Source organism: Lampetra planeri, chromosome 37, assembly GCF_965212315.1.
Source record: "Lampetra planeri chromosome 37, kcLamPlan1.2.h2, whole genome shotgun sequence".
Lineage (NCBI taxonomy): Eukaryota > Metazoa > Chordata > Hyperoartia > Petromyzontiformes > Petromyzontidae > Lampetra > Lampetra planeri.
The window spans coordinates 1,347,796-1,362,775 of NC_136143.1; the positions used below are offsets into that span (position 1 = coordinate 1,347,796).

General features: G+C 56.7%; 1 protein-coding gene across 3 annotated transcripts in view; it reads left to right on the forward strand.

Annotated features, from left to right (window-relative positions):
* The window catches only part of LOC144730861 (uncharacterized), a 114,768-nt gene extending 100,114 nt beyond the window's left edge, over window positions 1-14,654 (forward strand). For 2 of the 3 annotated variants that reach the window (XM_078611652.1, XM_078611654.1), the window contains 5 exons: window positions 1,160-1,402; window positions 3,602-3,704; window positions 4,148-4,759; window positions 4,877-6,553; window positions 6,745-14,654. In XM_078611652.1, coding sequence (XP_078467778.1) covers window positions 1,160-1,402; window positions 3,602-3,704; window positions 4,148-4,759; window positions 4,877-6,553; window positions 6,745-6,821 — 2,712 coding nt within the window. In that variant the 3' untranslated portion in view covers window positions 6,822-14,654. The remainder of the gene's footprint in view (window positions 1-1,159; window positions 1,403-3,601; window positions 3,705-4,147; window positions 4,760-4,876; window positions 6,554-6,744) is intronic. The other variant, XM_078611653.1, reaches the window with a different exon arrangement.
* The last annotated feature ends 326 nt before the right edge of the window (window positions 14,655-14,980 follow it).

Below are 14,980 nucleotides of genomic sequence, written 5' to 3' on the forward strand. Positions count from 1 at the left end.
GCACGGCTCATTGGTGTGGCTGTCAGGTGGTGGAGGGTCTAGACGACACAGATTTGGTCAGATCATTACTGGGCCTTGAAAATGTATTATAATATCATAAACTGTTTTTACATGTTTTGAAAAAATATGATTTTATCTTCACTTGAAAGACGTTATCTAATTGTGGTGATGCTGCATTGCCGTCCTACGTTCCTCCGGCTTCACGCAGCTCCATTCGTTGTACCATGGCTGCCATCCTCTGTCTCCTACTCCAACTTACCCGAGCCTCCATCAGTTGTGTCTCTTCACTGCATCCACCGGCCACAGCTCGCTATCCAGCACGCTCGACGTACCTGCGTGGTAGAGCGTTTTGCAGGTTGCCTCTGCACTAACACTTCGTCCTTTAACCGAAACTCCCGGAGTGCGGCCAATATCAGATGTCAGTAGCTAAGGCTGGGTGTGGCCTGCATAGTGCGGGTGCCACGGTGGCGAGATGTTAACTACCTCGCCTGGTATACAGAAGGTCGTGGATTCTATCCCGACCCTGACTCCTGCTCTACATTTGGAGGTTTGCTTGTCTGTCTCTCCTCGTGGTCACGTGGATTTTTCCCGGGGCCCTCTGGTTTTTCCCTCCACATTTAGAATCAACATCACGCGTTTGGTAGGTCAACGCTCGCTGGCCGAAGCTGTGTTCACCTCGCGCCACGCAGGGACAGCTGCCAGCGGGGGGGTCCCCTGCGGCGGCAGTGCACCTCAGGGTGTGCTGCATGGGAGGCACGCTGTAAATTCTGTTCTCGCGCGTGATGGCAATATATTCAGGAGCTCGATGCCAATGTCAAGGCCTAATGGCCACGACAAGAGGGCTTCCGGAGAGAGTTTGTGTTGTTTTGCTGTTCCTCCTCCTCTATTAAAGGAACACAGACTGCAGTAGTTTACTGTGCGAGTCCATAGTTTGGGCTGCATGGCATCAATCTGTACTACTGCGTCTTTGTCTTTAATTTTGCATTCATGAAGGACATGTGCGCATCGGGCTGCTGCTGATGTTCTGACGAAGTGGTTGATGGTTCCACCAGTGGCTTCGAGGAACGTCAAAGCCAAATACTTAAGCGGTGTAAACACTAAGCGAAGATGCTGCTGTTGATGATGTTAACAACCGCATGGGTCGTGTCTCCGCGCGCAGAGCATCGTGTCACGACGGGGCGCCAGCGTCATCAGCCGCCTCCAGACCCGGCACTATGTCAAGTCGGTGGGGGGGGCCGGGGGATCGGGCGGGGGCCCCGGTGGGGGCCCCGGCGGCGGGCGAGGGGGCGCCCGAGGGGCGACCGGAGGAGCCCCCCTCGACCCCGGCGACCTCTCGGAGGGGGCGAGCAGCACGTCGGACCCGGTGTGCGCCGTGTGCCTCGAAGAGTTCCAGCACGGCCAGGTAAGAGCGGCCGCCTCTCCAGCACGCGTCGCCTGGTTTCCCGTGATTTGTTTGAATCGACCGTCTTCCATTCGTCTTCGCTGTCCGTGCGGATCGCTGCCAACGTGATCCCTGTCGGCGATGGTTCTAGCCGCGCCGGGCCTCGGCAGCGCGTGGCGGTCAGCCACAGGCCCTGTCGTGAAGGTCTGACACAGGCAGCCATTTTGTATGTGTGCAAATTCTGTGCCCACGTGAGCATGAATTTGTGTTTGACTAAATCACCCAGAATGCTCTGAGTGTTGAGACTGGGCAGTGCTCCCTCATCATTGGTCATTCCTGAGATGACGGGAAAAGCTCATCTGCGGCTAATTGTGCAAAACCTCACTGATTGGCCGCCTGGAGCGTCTTCAATAATATATAACATTATTTGTAATATCCCCGCTTACAATTAAAACAGAACTTTATGCTGTCGGCTGATCGGCCTTGCAAACATGTTGCCAATGGGCAGGGCTCGTTTTAGGTGTGCAAACTCTGGACTGGTTTCGGCCTTTCCAGGTCCTGTCAGGAGAGCCGGCGTGTCACCGCTGGTTGCATCGCCAGGCTGCCGCCTCGTGGCAACCTGCGAGCAACCCTCTAGCAACCCCCTAGCAACCCTCTAGCAACCCCCGAGCAACCCGTGAGCAACCCGCATGCTCCACGGCTCCGCGCGACTCAAGCCGAGGCACGTTGAGCGCCACGGATGTGAGATGTGAACTAACCTCGCTCGGTATGGATTCTATCTCGACCCTGACGCCTGTATATTTGGAGTCTCTCTCCCCATAGCCGCGTGGATTTTTCTCGAGGTTTTTCCTTCCACATTTAGAAACATGCGTTTAGAGTATTTGACTGCTATACATTTCCACGTGATAAACCACTTCATCGAGCTATCATTTGTGGCCAGGTCGCTTCTGAAAAATAGCTACATAGCTCAGTGGGCCTTTAACTGGTCAAATAAAAAGTAAAGTTTGGTTTAGGAACCGCGCACGTCCTTCGTGAAATGCTCACCGACCATCCCGTGCTCACGTAATCGGCGTGTGCTGGGCTGTGCAATGCGTGGAGGTGACGAGTCGGTGGTAATGGTGAAACGTTGAAACGCCTAGTTAGGTGGAAGCATGCAGCCCCGTTACACTTTAAAACTTTTCCTTTGAATTCCTCTTGTGCGGATGACGTGTTCCTCGACGCGCAACACGCTGTTGCGATTACCGTCGCTAGCCAGCTGCGTGTGTCCGCGCGCGTGCTTTGTGCGTGCGTGCATGTGCATGTGTGTTGCGCGCGTGAGCTCGCATACCCGTGTGCGCTCACATTAGTATGCGATCGTTTTAAATCCCCCTACTCCGAGGGGTCTTATCCCCTTCTGAAAAGCCGCCACCACCTCCCACGGCCATTTTTCTTTTGTCCTTTTTATTTTCTGACCACGCACTCGTCCCCAAATGTGACCTTTCCTTTCATTCTCCCACTCACGCTCCCCCCCCCCTACCCCGCTCTCTCTCTCTGCCGAGTAGGCCTGACCCCCTCACGCCTCCATCGCACTCATCGCCCGTTTCATCCCTTCCACTGCTACTCGACCTCTGCACGATAACGACTGTGAGCCGTAAACAAACCGTCTTTGTCTCTGCGTCTCCGTCTGCTCTAGTTCCTCCGAGTCCCTTGGCCCATGATTCGCTCGTCTCGCCCCACATTCCACTGCACTTGCTTCATCGTGCGCCCCTGCGGTGACGCGGCCCAGCGGAGACGCGTTCGCTGCTTGTTTGTTCGCGGTTCAAATATGGCAGGCCACCCTGGTTATGACAGCGGGCGTACGAACTGTAAATTGCTTCACTTCGCAGTGGACGTTCCCCCTGATGCCATTTGGCATCACAGACCAAATCTTCCAAATTTGCAAATATTACACCGCAAATGACTCCATTGAGATCGCACAGAGCAGCAGCAGTCATCGCCCCCCGCCGGCAGACTAAATGCCCACTCGCAGGCCAAGCGCCTGGTCACCCTGTGCCGCACAGGGACGACTGCCACGGGGGGTGCCCTTTCATATGTTTGAGATGAGATGCAATTTGCGGATCGTGAGCGAAGCGCCCCAAGACACCGTCGGCATAGAGGAGGGGGTGGCTCCATGGCAACGTGTGACGCATTCTCACCGTCGCGACAATAACAACAACAACGACCTCCGTTGGTTTTGCGCAGGAGCTGCGGGTGGTGCCGTGCTCCCACGAGTTCCACCGCGAGTGCGTGGACCCCTGGCTCGTGCAGCACCACACGTGCCCCCTGTGCATGTTCAACATCACAGGTGCGAACGCACGCACGTGCACGCGTGCACGCACGCACGTGCTCACACCCACGTGCATGCACGCATACACCCATTCGCGCATGCAAACACGAAGATCCCCCGTATAGCCTTAACAGACTGTAGAGGCAAGTGCTGTTAGCGAGCACCTATGAAGGCCGGCAGGGCACACGAGGGGTTGGGTGGCCAGCACCACGCCCCACCGCCTTTGTCTCCCCAGTGGCGATGTTTACACACCGTAACAGTTACTCATTTGAGGCTGAGTCCACCTAGGGGTGGCCCAGGACTAGTTCTGATTGCTGTTGGCAGGAATAATCAAACCGGATTCCAAGTGCGGCAAGCCACCCACTCTGCCACCGCTCCCCCCATGCGCACTCTCCATCGCACCTTTCCACGCGCTCGCGTGCTCGTGGTCACGCCGCTCCGCTGCTGCTCCTCCTCTGCAGAAGCGCTGCACTCGCCGCCTGCCGGCATCCCCTGCCTCGAGTCGCGGCCCCTGCGGACGTCGGGCGGCCCGCAGCAGCAGCACCACTCGGGCCGCCTCGCCAACCCTGCCGGCCTCGCCAACCCCAGCGGCATCGGCAACGGCGGGGGCGGCGGCGCTCCCGCGTCCTCCTCGTCCGCCGCCGTCGGTGTGCCGCCCCCGTACCCCGGCCGGGCTCGCTGGGTGCCCACGTCGGACCCGCGGGCGCCGCCGCCGCCTCTGTCGACGCAGCAGCAGCGCGGCCGCTACGGCCAGCCGCATCACGCCGCGGCGGCAGCCGGCCGGTTCGCGAGGTCGTCTCAGCGCCATCACCACCACCACCACCCGCTCTACTTCGGCGTGGAGAGGGCCGCCACCGCGGCGGCCGCGGCGTCCGCGGTCGGGGCGGCGCGGGGAGAGGGCGGAGCAGCGGCGGCGCCCGTCGACGGTGCGGGTGGTGGCGGCGGCATCGAGAGGGAGCGGCCCGAGGAGCAGTTGGAGTCGGCGGAGCGGGGGTCGGGGTTTGCGCCGCCCCGGGCGTACGGAGGCGCGGAGGCGCAGAGATTTTCTCGCCACGCATTCCCGCCGGTGTCAGGTACACGAGAGGGAGCGGCGTGCGCCCCCCCCCCCCCCCCCCGTCATTAACGTCGTGCAGTTACATGGAAGGACGGACGGATGGCGAACTCACCCGTGCCACTTTTTGCCATTGCAGGAGGCGACGTGCATGGCGCCGAATACTACACGTACTGGGAGGAGACACACAGACACTGGTACACTTACGGGCAGCGCCGGGGCACGCACACGCTGGTGCAGCACAGCGGCCAAGCGCCCGCCGAAACGCAGGGCGGCGGGGGCGGCGCACCCCTCCCGGGCCACCAACCGAGCGCTCAGCAGCAGCAGCAAAGCCGCTGGGAACTATCGCACCTGCATTACCACCACCACCTGCACCATCACCACGTGCCGCCGAGGCACCACGGCGGTGGTAGCGGTGGCGGCGGCCTTTCTCACCCCCAGCACCAGCCGCAGCAGCCACAGCAGCTGCAGCAGCAGCATCAGCCGCAGCAGCATCAGCACTACCGGCACAACAGCAACAGCTCCGGCGAGAGCGGCCGCCGGGGCGACCATAGCTCGTTCAGCGGCTACGCGGCGGACGGCACTGCGAGCGACGATTCGGCGCTCTTCGACTCTGCCAACGATGCCAACAGCCGGCGCGGCGTCTACGGGAGCCAGTCGACGGTGCGCAGCTCGCTCAGCAGCGACTTCGACCCCTACGTCTACCGTGGTGGGGGTGGCGGCAGTGGCGGCGGTAGCGGCAGCACGGGGGAGACGGGTGCCGCCTCCGAGCCGGAACTGGCGGCGCCGCCGACGGCGACGGCGGCGGTGACGGCGGCGGCGGCCGGTACGCCGAAGGCGGCGACCCCGGCGGCCGAGAGGAGCCGGGCCGCCCATCCGGCCCTGTCGTCTTCGTCGTCCTCGTCGTCGCTGCTGCAGTTGCAGGCGTCGCACTGCCGCGGCTCGGCCGAGATGCACATGGACACGGAGAGCTGCTCCGTCAGCTTCACCAACACGGGCGGTAGCGCCGGCGCCTGCGGGCACCGGCGTCCCAGGACAGACGCCGCCCCGCCTGCACCGTGCCCGCCACGCGGCGAGCCGCGTCGGTGCTCGCAAGCGGCCCCGGCGGCCGAGGCTCGGGGCTGCCGCAATTGTGCCGTGGATTTGGCACGGGCGTCGCTCGGCATGCGGGACTGCAAAGGGGCGTGCGACGACAGCGCTCGGTGCTCTTGCCGCGGCGCGCTCGGCGCTCGCGGCAGCGCCACAGAACTCTCGCGATCCGAGGCCGCAAAAGTAGAATGCGAATGTCGCTCGTCTTCTCCGTGTCCTCCTCCTCCTCCTCCGCGTCCTCCTCCGTCCGCGCCGCAGCACGTGACGCTGCCCAGCTGCTTCCGCCACGGCGCCAGGGTCCAGATCGGTGATCACCTCCCTGCCGGCGGCACGCGGCTCCTGGAGGTTTGCCTCGGCTGCCGCGATGGCAAGGGACTCCCCGGCGGCGCCGCCACCGTGGGCCGGCGTTGCCACGGCGCCAGCGCCCAGGCATGCCCGGGCTCGGCCAGGGCCACGGGGGCAGCGGTCGGCAGTCGCGCCCGGCATCCGGAGCGAGACTCCGGCGGCGGCGGCGGCGGCGGCGGCGGCGGCGGGCGGCCGACTGCGTCGCCGTCGCTGAGCAGGTCGGCGCTCAGGAGGCATTCTGGGAAGGGGCGCGAAGCCGGAGAGAGACTCTTGAGCAGGTCTGACTCGAGCCGGACGAGGCACGCAAAGGAGGGGGGCCCTGCGGGGGAGCGGTGGGAGAGCGCCGCGCCGCTCCTGGCGGGCAACTCGGAGAGGCTGACAGGTGAGGCGCGTGCGTCCGAGGTCGTGGCTCGAGGGACCGTTTAAACGTCGAGGCTGCGAGTCGAGCGCCGTACCCCATGGCAGAGCCTCGTCGCAGATTGCGGACGAGGGTTTTCTCGCCCGGACTTGCCGGTGGTTTTTTTCCGTTGCGTTCCGTGTGTCACGTTTGCCTCCTTTTGGCTCTCGCCCCAGCAGGCCTCGGTCACGCGACGTCATCGATGGAGCGAGACTCGGACGAAATTCACTCCCCACTCGCCACCTTGGTGTGACCGCCGTACACACGCACGCGGGGTGGGGTGGCATCCACGTCGTCGTTCAGATTCTTCAAGACTCGGCCCTTCCCGCCCCATCTCATCCCCTCGTCCGCTCGCAAGCGTCCTTCTCCTCAAAGTGTCGTTTTTTCTAACCAGCAGTAAGCTACAAACCAGTGTAAGTGCAACTATTATTGTGATTATTATTATTGTTGTTCATAACTCCAGTGGACCCATAGCAACTGGAAAGTGACCACGGGACCATTGCTGGCGCTGGAGGAACTCCTCGACAGCTCTCCTCTCAAACCGCCGGGGGTGTGTTCACGGAGACACCGACGCCTGCAGGAGAGAGCGAGAGAGTGGAGGACGTGGCTGTGCAGAGCGCCGCACGAACTGCACGCTTCAGGATTCGTGTCCACTACCTTGCCCCGCGACCATTTGATTCCTGCTCACAGTTTACCTCTCAACTCAGTGTCACGTCTCATTTCGTTCTTTTGGTCGCGTTGTTTTTATTTTCTGCACACATCCGCCCTCCACGGCGTGAGCCGCGGGCAAACTGCGTCATCTTCCGTTGGTTTTGAACTTTTGAGGCGACCGCTCTCAGCAAGGGAATTGAAGCAAAAAAATGCAACGCAGAGGACGCAACTGAGAGGTCTGAAACAAAATAGGTCCTTTTTATTTAATTGCAGCAAAAGTCATTCTAGTTTAAGAATAATATCACCGTTACATTCTTTTTTTTCGTTTTGCCTGGCAACTTTAAAACCGTGTGCACGGGGGGGCGATGCCACGTCGCGTCCGCGTCCGAGAACATGAACCGCGGCGGAAGACGGTGCGGGGGAGAGGTGCGCGGTGGCGGCAGCAGCGGCGGTTGTGGCCCACGCGACGGACGCGTCCCTCCGAGCACTTAAACGATTCCGCTTACATCGTCGTCGTTGCCGTCTCTGTCGCCCCGCATGCGAACGTCACCACCGAGCAACCCACCCCCCCCCCCCCCGAGGCACCGCCGCCACATCCGGTGCTGTGGAGCGAGTTACCACCCCGGCGGTGATCGTCACGTGCGCCCAAGCGGAGCGCATCGGGATAAGAGACTGCAAACAAATGTTGTTAGACGTGTGTGTGTGTATATATACATTATTATTGTTATAATACACGAAAACGGTTGTGTTATTTATTGCAAGAATATGTCATTATTGTGAATGTACTGAACTAAATTGGTCACCAGTTATTTGTCCACCATTAGCTGAACAACAAGACTCGATGCCCTCTCTTTGAGTGATCCTGCAGGTGCCCTGGCCGCAACCTAAACCAGACCCCCCCCCCACCCAGAGAGCGCCTCTTGGCCTCAATTTGAATAAGTCCACAAATTTCCACCTCTAGTTTTCTGGTTTGAAGCGAGACACGCGCCGCCGCCGTTCAGGGAATAGCCGTGATGCAGCAGCAGTGGATCCATCCCCGACTACTCCGTCGCAGGAAATGCAATGAGGTTCATGCGGCTGCTCAAGATGCACATGCTCAGCTGACAGCCCAGCACTGCTGAATGGTTTGTTGTTACAGGTCACCTCTGCTTTCCAGTTGGTCGATTTGAACCTTCCCCACGCGTGCCGTCGTTAAATCGCTGCGCCACGACTTTGGTTGACGGTGGCGACACCTTTCCTCAACCCAGCTGTCCCGCGTGAGGTCGGTTGGCCTCTTAATTTGTTGGATGAAGGAGGAAGCGCAGTAAATGGGTTAACGGCACCGTTGTACTTTTGATGTTTTTACCTCAAAACGCAGGGGTTTTCCCCAGGTACTCCTGTTCCCTTGCAAGCACGAAAGATACTCGATAATTAATTGGCCACACATCCCAAGCAGGAACTTCCTGTCTGCAAAGTGTAGTCCGTTAGCCCCTCACAGCGCAACCGCAAATCGCCAATCATAACCACCGCAGCCACTCTCCCTCTGATACCATCGTGCAGGTCGCCACATAACTGCCTCGAAACCTCTCCAGTACCTTTCCACTCCCCTCCCCATTGGCAATTGCGTGGCTCGCGTGTTGAGTTGGCTGCGAACTCCATCTCAGCTTTGCGAGCTTTTGGTGACCGGTGCAGGCAACGCGTGATGCTGGTGATGGTCCTGCTGCACCAGTGGTGGGCTGCACCAGAGCCATTCCCCTGAGAAGCTGCATGGGCAGCGCTGATGATGAAGCCACTGCCAGCGCGTTCCAGTTTCTCAATTAGTCGACCTGAGACTAGGAGGCCGGAGGTGGACTTTGTTGTTCGCTGAACCTGAAGCCACATGCCACCATTGACCTCAGCTAATGCCTCGCAAATTTAAAAAGAGATTAAGCAATGGTACTACTCAGTGAATATTTAACTTAATTACAAATAATGTTCAGCCCTTTTGTAAAGCCACTGCTGGATGAAGGCCTCCCCACGCCGTGTCGGTTATGGGGGTTGTTTGTCCATACTTCACACTTGTCAGCTCGAGCTTGGCGATCGATCGATAGGCGGGGAGACCCACGGCCGGTTCAGATATCGCTCGCGACTGATGTTAGCCATGGCTGGGAATCCAACCCGGGGGCGCCGGGTCCGTAGTGTGGTGCCGCGAGCCACCACGCTGCCACTCCCCATATTTAACCGAACGCTCAACCACATCTGGCCATCGACGTGGTGCGATCCCGCGTTGATGCAAAGCTCTCGTTATTTAAATGCTTCCCTAACCCCGGTTCATGTTGAAAGTCCTTAATTTATAAACACGCCACTGGGTGTGCGCAAAACGAAGATTGTGCCCTTGCGTTTGTCGATTGTAGCACGTGCGCAAGGGTGATGGAACGTCGTGCTACCTATCGGTGTGTTTGCACGCACACACCGATGTGAGCCGCCTCGCTCACTCGCCGCAACTCCACGAGCCCAGAGCAGACGTTTCAATTGTCGGTACCAGAGCTGGCGTCACTTTTGTGGGTTCCAATTTCCGTACATGGCCAACGCCAGTGAGTCGCGATGAGTCAAAACAAAGCATCGAGACCTCGGCGCTCTCCTCCTCGTTTACAACTCGAGCCAAGCTGCGTTAAATTCCACATTCCTAGCGTGCAGGGGTGAGTCTATCCATAGGACAACCACTCTCGACTTCCCTACAATGTATCAGCCCGCGGAGGCATGCTGAGTCGACCCCCTGCCGGAATGTGAACTCGCGACCTTCTGATTGCGAGTTGCTCGCTCCACTGCTGAACCACCTAATGACTCGCTCGTATTGGCCCCTAAAGTGTCGCTGCGTTCGTCGGCATCCATGTCTGCCCTGGCCTGTGAACTGTCGCCCTCTTTCACTCTCTCACCATTCAGGCCGATGGCCCAGCGCTCGCCTGCCCTGGCAATTCAGAAGCAGCCACAGGTGACGCTTTCGATTGAAAGTTTCATTTTGTACGTCGCAGCTCGCGTGCTATCGCGAGTGGCCTCTGCCGATTCACAAGACGACAAACAAAACCAACCTGGGCTGTAATATTTAAAGTGGTTCGGTTTTTATTTATTTGTTTATTTTTATTTCTCTCGTCGTGTACAAAAAAATGTTAATTTAATTGCTAATTTAAAGCCAGGCCATTGTGATTCCCGCGTAGCTTGCTGGTCCTGCAGCGTTCTCGGGGAGAGTCAAGTGTTCGGTAGCCTGTCCTGGACTGCGGGAGTCGGTGGCGGTGGTGGCGCAGACGCAGAGGAGGCAATGTCCCGGCACCGTGTGACGACGAATTTCGGCGTAGAGCCGAAACGTAATGATTGCGCAAAAGGCTCGCGAAACGATTGCGACTCGCGCAGAAAGCGGCGAGCCGGGACGGCGGCGACGTGCTGTCAGGTGCAGCGCTTGGCATGTGGGCAGATGCCACGCTTTGACATTACCTGTTTAAATGTTAATTTCAAAACATAAATAATCAGTTTTTGTTAATTTTATTGTCACAAAGAGGGCAAGGGAGGTCTCGACTTTTCTGCCGGCCGACCTTCATATTTCCTGAAGAAGGGCATTCAGCCGAAACGTCGAGATCTCTCCTCTACGCAAGTGTTAAAACAAACCTCGTTTTCCGGTCGTACCGCGTGTTGTTCAAGCACCTGTGTCCGACGTTTCGCTCCGCATCCTGGGAGCTTCTTCAGGAACAGAATTCCGGAAACAACGGTTTCTGCACAAGAAGCTAACCCCCAGTATGCGGCGTGAAACGTCGGACATCGCGCCGAAATTTACGAGCCACAACGCGAGATCTCATCGGAGAGCTGAACAGCACAACCACGAAAAATATACGGGGTGGTAAAACCAATTGAATGGTTTTAAAATGGCCCCGTTATTTCACGAGTGAGTTTGCCGACGCGACAGCTTGATGCCACGTGGTATGCGGCTCGAGGGCCGTGACGTCACGTATTGTACGGCTAAAGGGCAATGATGTTCACGTGTTGTGCGGCTAGAGGGCCGTGATGCCACGTGTTGTGCGGCTAAAGAGCCGTAATGTTCACGTGTTGTGCAGCTAAAGGGTTGTGTGAACAATGGCCGTGTCCTGGGAGATATTTCCATTCCGTGAATCGGAGAAGCGGCGCACCATTTGCTGGCTTTCCACCATTGCCACAGAACTCCGGGCCCTGCTTCTGCTTGGTACAGTACTACAGGACCGAATTAAGAGCATTCGTACTCCTGCCATCGCCATCATCGTCGTCGTCCTGCGAAGCCAACCCAAGATGCCGTGACCGTCGTCTGACGGGGCGTTAATTTTCCAAGTTGCTGTCTTGTCGCAAATTTCACAGTTTCAAGATGGTTACCGATGATCGTGAATTCATGTTATTGTCGTTATCAGTTCTGACAATTCTGTAATAATAACGACCCTCTGTGCTGCTGGGTGGCTCATCCTTGCAAAAGTAACTGCTGGGTGGGGGGGGGTTGTAGCTGGTTGTAAATAAAAATGTTATTTTTATTTGTTTCACCCAAAACTTTAACTACGTTGCTTCGACACGCCATGACTGGCTAAAACACCTAGACCACATCAATCTTGCCCTGGTGAATAAACACGAGCACAAACATCAGTTACCACCAAGCTACTTCATAACCATTCCCTCCCTCGGCTATCCATCCACCAGGCCACCGCCAAAAGTTCCACGGACTTGGCAGCGTTGCGAATCGGCTGAAGCGGGTGAAGTTAAGGGATGCGAACCAGGGGTTGTGTGTTGGTCTGGGGTCAGGGTGTGGATCACAGAGAGAAAAAATATCAGCTGGGTCGAGCGAGAGAGACGCTGACATCTGCGCGCGTGTGTGTGTCTTGCGAGTCCTCCTGTGTCGATACGTGTGTGTGTGTGTGCATCTTCTTACCTGTTGTGTCTGTGTATATCTGCCCACCTGTTGTTTGTCTCTGTGTGTGTGTTCCATATTTGTACCTGATGCGGTGTGAAAACATCGCCACTCGGGAGACAAAGGCGACCGTGGTTCTAGCCACCCAACCCATCATGTGCCGTGCCGGCCTTCATAGGCTGCTCGCTGAAAGAACTTGCCCCAAAAATTATGTTGAGACTATACGGGGGATATTTATCTTTGTCTGCCATCTCTGTAGGTGAGCTTACATCAAGTGCTTCATTCTCCCATAAGATATTTAATTTGATTGTAAATGTGCGCAAGCATCAACCCACCTGAAACGCTCAAAAGTACAACCTGGTCCACACTGCGAGAGATAAGCGGGACTGTGTGTATGTGTCAGCTTGGATATTTTACAAGTTTAATACATTTTAAACGAAGTAAAAGCCTCAACATTTAAACTACAATTTTTTTATTTTACCAGGTAAGGCCCAGAGCTATATAGCTCGTTTTTATGATAGCGGAACAAACAGTGGCTTATCGTCGTGTGGAAGTGCACAGCCGAATACTCTTAAATGCATCCCCCCCACACGCAACGGGCACGCACGCGCCCAGGCAGCAGCAGCGGCGACGCGAAGTGAGCGCCTCTCATCGGAGCCAGGGGACTTGACGCTGCACGCTCTTGAGCTCGGATGCCACGGACCCCTCGTGGCTTCGGCGTCTCGTTCTTTGTGACGGGAGACCCCCGACGAGGTGCCGCACGTTGCGTGTGTGGTTCACCTTCGCAGCGAATGCATTGCCAACAAAATACGTTATGCCTCTCCGATGCGTCTGTGTGTGTTGGGGTTGTACATGAAGTCTGACGTTTTGCTGCACGTGCTGGGAGCTTATTCAGGAACGGAGTCGAGAAAAAAGCTCGGCACGTTGAAGTGAAACGTCGGACATCATGCAGAACACGTACCAAGCGGAATCCCATCGGAGAGGATACACATCACAGCCGTTAAACCCTGCGCAGTGAAATACCTTTCGTGATCCTCAACGCTCTCTGCTTTCGGTCCGTTCATCGGCTCGCTGGGTGCGTATGCTCCGCAGGGAGAGAGTATTGAAAACCACCCTCGAACGATCCACGATCGCACGTGTTATATCTTTTGCAAGGAGGATCGCACTTGAGATGATTCGTTGCTGGGATGTGAGGTCAGGGTCCGGACAACGTTGAATTGTGCCGTGCAACTGCGAGCATGAGTACGCGTCGAGTGCCGCTTTGGGCCATCCTCTACCATCGCGTGTCGCTGCCACGCATCTCCTTCACATCTCTATGTTTATATATGTGTGTGTATATATTGTACTGCATTTTACGTTTTTGAGGGCGCTGCGTGATGTAATGGTTATCACACTGGACTTGCAATCCAGAGTTCTTTCTCCCGGTGCGGCAGTTCAAATAATTGGAAAGTTTAAATCCTTCCCCATCCCCCCTGCCCTCTGTCCATCCAACTAGCAGCAGACATGGGTTTTTAACCACAGTCGATAGGTAGGTCACGTGTGGTGTGGGGCGAAGGGCTCTAGGTCGGGCTCCCTCCGGTGGAGACCGTTCCGCCAGCAGCGGCCGCAGCGAGGCATTGCAGGGGCTGCCCCTTCACGTCTAGGGGAAGCCTCTCGGGGGTTTGGACGTGGCCTCGTTGGTTCGGTGGCGATGCGAGACGCGACCCTTCGTGAGCCAAGCCGCTCTTGTCGAAGTTACTGTTTTGTTACTTGTTGTTATTGCTGCTGATGCTGCTGCTGCTGCTGATGATGATCGTGACGACGACAACGACGATGATCGTCGGTTGCGGAGAAAAGTTGAACGTCATCTCGGGTCGTGCGCGAACGCGTCGCGGGTGCATCGCAAAGAGGAACATGATGACGTGGCTTTTGCATATTTCCATTCGGGCAGTAGAATAGCAAAACGTCAAAGCCAGAGTTTTAAGAAGTGGTTTTATACGTGTACAATATATATAAAGCAGCTATTGTTGTTTTAAGAGTGGTTAATTCAGGATCGCATCCAGCCCCCCCCCCCCCCTCATGCCTTTCTCAACCACTATCTGTCGGTTCACCTCCCATCCAACCTCACTTTTGCGAGGCAACTATCCATCACCACCACCACTTCCATGCTCTATCCACAGCTATTCTACGAAGCTATCACCTGCCTGCGGGGTCCCAGGCGCTTTGACGTATGGTTTGCGTTCAAAATGAACGAACACAAAAAGCAAAAAAAAGTCAGTTGAGTTTTTAATCACATTCTCTGTACGTGCCTATTCTTTATAATGTCAAACAGAAAATATTTAGAGATGTTGTTATGAGATATTTATTTACTAATATATTTATGTAAACTCACATTTAAAAACAAAAACAATTAAAAGCGGTTGCAACATTACGACAAAAAAAAAGTTTGGAGAAATCTCTCCCCCCACCCCCTCACCCTCGCCCGCCGGGGGAAGGCAATGTTTGATAGACGACGCGAGTTGTACATACCTGGTGCTTACATGTTAATTGCACGCGAGAAATAAAAATTTATTTTGGCAATTACACCAGCGTGACGTCATCGGGGCTGTTGTTGTCGTCATCGTCTCTGTGGCGTGCGTCACCGCGGGCCCCTTGTGACGCGCAAACCGCGAGCAGCCTGGGCCACACCTGAGCGCGATCGGTCATCGCAACTCGTCGACATCGTCGTGGCCGCGTGCGAGCGACTGCTTTGTCCACCACGTCCGAGCGCAAAGCAGGAAATGTAACAGCGGCACGTTCAGGATTGTTAAGTGGTTGCAAACGCGTTACTCAGAACTCGATTCGAAGTTCGTTGCTTGAAAGAACGTGTCGGCAACCTGACTCGGTTGTGCAACTGATTGCAACCGGTT